At 38.8% G+C, this 6,567-nt stretch overlaps 2 protein-coding genes across 3 annotated transcripts; both read right to left on the bottom strand.

Annotated features, from left to right (window-relative positions):
* Window positions 1–1,006: 1,006 nt before the first annotated feature.
* LOC105175323 (protein THYLAKOID ASSEMBLY 8-like, chloroplastic) lies at window positions 1,007–3,484 on the bottom strand. Of its 2 annotated transcripts, XM_011097733.3 has the most exons (3): window positions 2,984–3,483; window positions 2,184–2,574; window positions 1,007–1,372 (listed from the first exon to the last, which is right to left on the bottom strand). In XM_011097733.3, the coding sequence occupies exons 1-2, from the start codon at window positions 3,377–3,379 to the stop codon at window positions 2,185–2,187; spliced, it is 786 nt and encodes a 261-aa protein (XP_011096035.3). In that variant the 5' UTR covers window positions 3,380–3,483; the 3' UTR covers window positions 1,007–1,372; window position 2,184. The 2 variants fall into 2 exon arrangements, with proteins under 2 accessions (XP_011096035.3, XP_088732237.1); XM_088876111.1 differs by lacking the exon at window positions 1,007–1,372 and having other exon boundaries at window positions 1,996–2,574; window positions 2,984–3,484.
* Window positions 3,485–3,841: 357 nt separating this feature from the next.
* Window positions 3,842–5,778, bottom strand: LOC105175416 (putative pectate lyase 2). Its single transcript, XM_011097851.3, has 4 exons — window positions 5,072–5,778; window positions 4,682–4,785; window positions 4,449–4,587; window positions 3,842–4,360 (listed from the first exon to the last, which is right to left on the bottom strand). The coding sequence occupies exons 1-4, from the start codon at window positions 5,771–5,773 to the stop codon at window positions 4,142–4,144; spliced, it is 1,164 nt and encodes a 387-aa protein (XP_011096153.1). The 5' UTR covers window positions 5,774–5,778; the 3' UTR covers window positions 3,842–4,141.
* Window positions 5,779–6,567: the final 789 nt, after the last annotated feature.

Raw genomic sequence — 6,567 nt, 5'->3', positions numbered from 1 at the left:
TGAACTATGATTGAGTACTGAAACTGCTCCGTGTGTATGTATATAAAGGCAAGAATACCTCCCATTATCCTTCATTACTGCTCTTCACACATTCAACCTCAATAATCAAATCCTAATCTGCATAGAGCAGTAGAGAGAGAGGGCCGGAAAAATGATTTGTATGCATGCAGAATCCCATTTATACATTTTAACCTTGATCTTCTACATTTGCATATTGATCCCCTTCCTCCAAATAACTCAGTCTGTTCTTAGAATCTTCAGTTTCCTTTTTAGGCCACACGGTCAGAGGGAAAATGCCCACACTGAAGAGACTCCAGTGTGCGAGGTGGATCTCCCGGTTTTGAGTTTTCAAGATCTGGAATTCAGTAACAAAAACAGAGGAGAAGCAGTCAATAATGGAGACGACATGTGCTCAATTTGCTTGATGGAGTTTGAGAAGGTTGATTTAGTGAACAAACTTCCGAGGTGCGGGCACTTGTTTCACATGGAATGCATGGAGAAATGGCTCGACAGATGCCAATTCACCTGCCCCTTGTGCAGGTCTTTGGTGTTGTCCGTTGGTCCTTTGCCATGCAAAATGTGGGTTCCAACCCCCTGCCCGTAATTCATAGCGCTTGCTTGTTAATATTATGCTGTATTATGTATATATACATGAGCCCACAGTCATCGGTTTCCTCTTTATTCAGGCTCTTTTTCAAGTTTCCGTGATTGGCTTATGCATTTCCTTCTGGCTGATTAGATCTTCCAGTCCCTGTAGCAGGGAAAAGATTTTCAATCGAAGGCAATAGTCTACTAGTTGGCATAGGCCGGATGAGTTATCTGCTTATGTTCTTTCACGACATGAGCTGACATTAAGTGGTCTTCCAGGAGATAAACTCTTCGTAATGGTTTTCTCACTCATTTTCCCTCCTCTTCATGTCAAGAACAGAATGTTATTTGTTTTGTTACGACATAAGTCATCCTTATTTGGATACAAACAAAAATTTGCAGGACCCAGTTTCAGAAATAAGTGGAAATACAACCTTACACACATAATTAATACCAGCTTGTAGTACATAGTTCACAAGATTACATCACTTTCAATTTACACCATATCTTAATACCTGGACCGTTTTCTTCACGTGGCTTTGGCAATTCACTGATACAAAAATTTGATATCCACAATGTTGCACCTTACCACATATCACAGAGAAAACACTGTAGTGAAAACCTTGCTACATGGTCATTCAATAAGGAATACCCTCAGTAGATCTCTCCTCACTTATGTTAGATCTGAAGCAACTTTAAGTCCATTATGGTAGGAAGAGAGGTGTCAATTAGTCAGATTCAAGCAACTCCAACTGTCTCCAACGTATTACAGCACTCCGAAACCCTGAAACCAGATACAATGAGCCCTCAACATGAAGATATGAGACAATCTAATCACCGACGAGAGCCACAAGCAAGTCATGCATAATCAGAAAGGCCTCCTCTATTACATTTCCTTCTTATGTTTGAAGAATTTCCTATATTTCATGTTTCTTTGCTGAAGAGCACTATCTTGCAAGTTCAAACCATATATATCAAACATCCCCAGTTTATATATACTGGTTCAGTCTTTTAGCTTAAGTTTATTCTATTTCAGAAAATCCCTCTTCATATGATGTGGAGAAACAAATCAGAACGTAATACATGTACCTGAAAGTAAATATCCTACCTTTCTAGGGTCTTAGCTACATTTGGTGCGTCAGACCTGCAATATGGATGTTTCTTTTTTTCTTTTGATAAGTACAAAATAGATGAGTTAACTTCTAGAGAGACAGGCCAAAAAACTCAAGAAACTCGTACAGTCATTTAGAGTTCAATGTCTTGTTCACGTAAACAAACTCAACTGAAACCCAAAAGATAATATAATTCTTCAAACAGCTTGGCGTACTAGTGTGGAAAAAAAAAAAGAAAATTGGGTCTTTGAAAATCGAGTATGCTAATTACCACCAGTAATCATGAAGAAAAAAATAATTAACAGAGAGAGGCAATGAAGATCTATAGCATGAAAGAAACAGCTTATAAAAAATAAAACATGAAAACTCTTATTAAAGCTTGTACAAATACTAAATTCAGTGCAGGTTTATTTGAAAACTCAGGAAGCCTCCTTAATAGAAACTGGATAGTGGAAACAAGTTGCACGAGCGCAAAACACAAACCTCATCTTAACCCAAAAATCTCCTCTGGAGGATCATAAACACGTTGATCAGGAAAGATTTCCTCAAAATCTTGTTTGACCTTGTTTCTTAACAAGGGATGCGGCAGAAGCCCCTTCAATAATATCCTAAATGGCAATTGCTCTGGAGGATCTGGAGATTTTTTCATATCCTCATAGATGTTCATGGCATCAGCAGGAGAACCATACTGTAAGAAACCTCGAATAACTTCAGTATATGTCTGAGAGTCGGGAAATAAATATTCCTTTCTCATACTTTCCCATAACTCCATTACATCATCCATCTTTTTGCGCCTAGCCAATGCAATAATTAAATCCTTGTACAGGAAAACATCAGGTTTGTACCAGTCTTGTTTCTGAATAACCCTGAACATCTGAAAATATCAACAAATTATCTTAAGTTAAAATACTACATTTAAATATAAGATTTTCAGAGAAAAAAATTATAAAAGCGAGTAAACAATTTCACAACAAGGCACAGAGAGAGTTGCCAATACTCCAGTAACCAAAAGCCACTATGAAACGGGAAGAGCATCATGAACTTCCACTTACAGCACCCCCAAAACCATAAAACTTGATAGCAACTAAGTACACTAACATAAAAAATGCCAGCCCAACAAGAACAACCATTGAAACAGGGGGACGCGCAATTAGTGAAATCACTCTCTAATGTCAAGCACATCCACTTGTTTAGCTATAAGACCCCACAGAGATCAAAATGGAAACCACAAGCAATACAAGGTACAACTTGCGAAGAACAAAGTACAACCAAAATTGAATCACCTTGACAGCAAGAGAGACCTCCTCCTGGCGTTCGAGTTCGTTGAGAACGGCAACCATGTCCAATTTGAGCAGCCTGAGCACGTGGGTTTTGATGAATTTATCTAGCTTCTCCTTGTCGTCTTTAAATCGCTTCAGGCCTAGTATAATGAAGAGGGCCTCTTTTCCGATAAGTTTCTTGCCCCTCCACAGAGGCCCTCTGGGCCTTCCGTCGTGGTAGAGCCGGGCGCAGCCCAATGCCGGCGGAAATATACTACTGATAGAAGGTGGTTGTGGAGACGCAGAAACTAGGGCTTCAACGCCGCGGAGGGATTGCGAAGAAAAAAGAAGTCTGGTTAAGAGGGACGCGGAGGCGAGAAGCGGCGCTCTGGATCTTGAAACTGTGGCCGCGATTTGCATTTTAGGGGAGGAATCCGGCGAGCGGGTACCGTACCGGGTACTCGGGAGGAGGGTTTAAGGAGAAGAACGAGAATGGGGGGTTTTGACTTTGGAGAGTGATTAATTAGTTGGTGACTTAAGATTATTTAATTAAAATATAATACAATTTATTGCATTATGTACTATTTTAAGATGTCTCTAATGAAACTTAAGTCTACTCCACTAAACATTTGTCGAAATAATTAGTGAATTAAATAAAATAAAAATTAAGGTTACACTTCTGAATTTGTAGAAAGTATTTGGAGTAAAAATTTTAATTAATTATCGGAGTATTTGAAATCTATCATCGTATAATAAAATATAATTTAAAATTAGAGTCTAGAATTTAAAATATTTGTATTTATAATACACCAAATAAATTCAAAAATCAAATATTTTAGCAATTTAAAAACCATAATTAATTTCGAATACACCAATCCAATGTAACCAAAAATTTCAGTATATAACATTTATCATGAAAATCAAAACATATTTTAGATAATAATCTCAAAGGAATGCCGGTTTCCAGGCACTCTTGTAACCTTGTGCAACTAGAAACTTTACATCACCAGAAATTGGTCCAAAGTAATGCTGGCTAACACTGCAGTTAGCACAAGCACTTGCTTAAAAAACGTATTCTAACATGCAAAACAACTGATCACAATATCCTCCCCCACCCATATTTCTCATAAGTACTCGTGTTTTTACGATCAAAATCAGAAATATGTACAGATATGCAGTCAATCAACATGCTCTATTGGTGGTGCAGCTTAGAGGGCCTGCATCAGATGTAAGAGCAGGGACCATGGCTCCATCGGCCACCTTAAACGACTGAATTTTCGTGTAACCAGGCGCGGTGGTTCCATACCCCGAGGGGACAAAGTAAGCCCCGTTGATGAATTTGTCTCTGGATGATCTCCATTTCCAGTTCTTCCAACCATTCTTAGTCTCTCTCTTTGTAACCTGTTCAGTTTTCCGAGAATCTTTTCGTTTATGGTTTATATAAAAGTGTGAATTACATCAAACGCAGTCGTGTCTCGACTTGACTTACTTGTTTGACATCAGGATTATTCGGGGCGACGAAGTAGTTTCCTTCACTGAAGATGGTTGGATCAGCACTCCCCCCAATCGCATACATCTCCCACTGGTCGTATCTGTTGTTAGCCACATGCGCGTACCCTAGCCTAACCCTGCTCCTCATTGTAATGTTTTTACCATTTTAATTTGCAGTGATTGTATTAATATGATTAACTTGAAGGAAATGAATGAACAGTGCGTATATACCTCGGCATCCTTTGAACTAATCCAGGGCCAAAACGGTTGAAGGCTACTGTGACTTTGATTTTTTTGTCCTCCAAATTGTTGTCATCGTGTCCGAACAACATAACCTGTCATTAGTTGCCGGATTTGCTGAATAATTAGATCAAAATAGAGTTTTGCTTTTCGTTTACGTGAAACAGGTGTGAAAATGTCAAATAATATGGACCGATATCATATCCTGTTAGCAATGAGGCTCATTATATATACTAATGTGATATGATCTACACTATTTGATGCTTCTACTGAATCTATAAAAGAAAGATATAACACGTATATAATTAGTACAATTGTCCAACTTAATCCACTTATTAGTTATTTTCTGATCATCATAAATTCAAGAAGTTGATTACTTACTTTATCATGGTGGGAAAAGAAGTTGTTTGAAATGGTGATGGCTGTGGAGCCATGAATCACATCAATGAGCCCATCATAGCACCGAGCAAATGAGCAATGGTCAATCCATACATCGGATGAATCAAATATATCAATAGCATCGCCATCCGAACCCCGGCGGTGGCCCTTGTGGATCGGGCTGTCCTGAACCAGGCCTGATTTTCCCGGCTTACAGTCATGTACGCTGATCCCATGTATAATAACATGGCTAACATGCTGTATCGTGATGCATGGCCCGTAAGCAATCTCCACCTTCGCCCCTCTCCCATCTATGGTCTTGTAACTGTTTATCATGAGCTCATTCTTAAGTGTAATAACCATACTTTTGGCGAAAACGATCCACAGTGGTTTTGATTGGATCACACCGTACCGGAGCGTGCCCGGTTTTGGTTTTACCGGGTCATCGGATGCATCCGTTACCATGTAAGTTGCTCCGAACTTCCCCCCAATGGCATTTTTCCCAAACCCTACAGCACAATCAGCCAGTGCACGGCGGTTAGTGGCCCAGTTTGATTTAGCCCTCCAACATGAGTCTATTGGGTTCATGACATTCTTGTTAGTACTAGGAGCGTAGTAATAAGAATCAGCAAGTGTTAATGTTGATAAACTGGAAACTAGAATCAGACAGAGTACTATAAGTGGGAGAGATGGTGGGGAGGCCATAGCTGGTCTAGTGAAGTTTTGAGGTGCAAAATTTAGCTTCGGAAGTCAAAATTTATACGGGTTAGGCAACGTAAAATGAAGGTGATATCCACGTTAATTTTGGGACTGTTTCATTGGTTTTTGTCTAAGATTCTAATGGCATAACAGACGTGATTGCACGAGCCGATGAACGGTGCTTGACTTTCCCACATTTAATCCTCAGCCTCAGAAAGCATTTGACCTGAAAATGTCTATGCTTTCTATATATATTGTCTGTTCAATGAATGTTAATGTTACAGAACAAAGAATAATAGCAAAGGATGAATCAGAACTCCGGCCAACATATATTAATGCTGATAGATTAGTCACCAGGGCACTGCGATTATTATAATTTGAAATTCAAGTGAAGCACTCTTACTATGCAAGTGTAACCGTTGACTGTTCGTCTTGTTCAAGAAAATTATATTACGAGGTTGATTATTAGTAGTTTTCATATCGAATGCAATGTCGTTAAAAATCTTAGTACTCTAACAAAAGATCCAATAACAAAAAACAGTCGCTTGCTTCTAGTCGTCATGATAGGTGCAACACTTGTTTCGTGCATCAAATGTAACGAGTACAAGGTTTTGGACATATCGAAAACACGACTCTTCATTCACCTTTCACTTGCTGCAACTGGACTCTACATTTTATGATAAACCACGTAACTAAAAATGAGAAGCAGCCTAGCATCAATATTGCTTCCACATTATTCAGTACATACAAACAAACTTTAAATATCAAACCAAATAATGCCTAGCGGATATATGAAGTAT

This window comes from Sesamum indicum, linkage group LG12, assembly GCF_026168435.1.
Source record: "Sesamum indicum cultivar Baizhima isolate 11 linkage group LG12, ASM2616843v1, whole genome shotgun sequence".
Lineage (NCBI taxonomy): Eukaryota > Viridiplantae > Streptophyta > Magnoliopsida > Lamiales > Pedaliaceae > Sesamum > Sesamum indicum.
The sequence above is the reverse complement of the archived record's forward strand: the minus strand, read 5'-3'. Positions and strand labels throughout refer to the sequence as shown.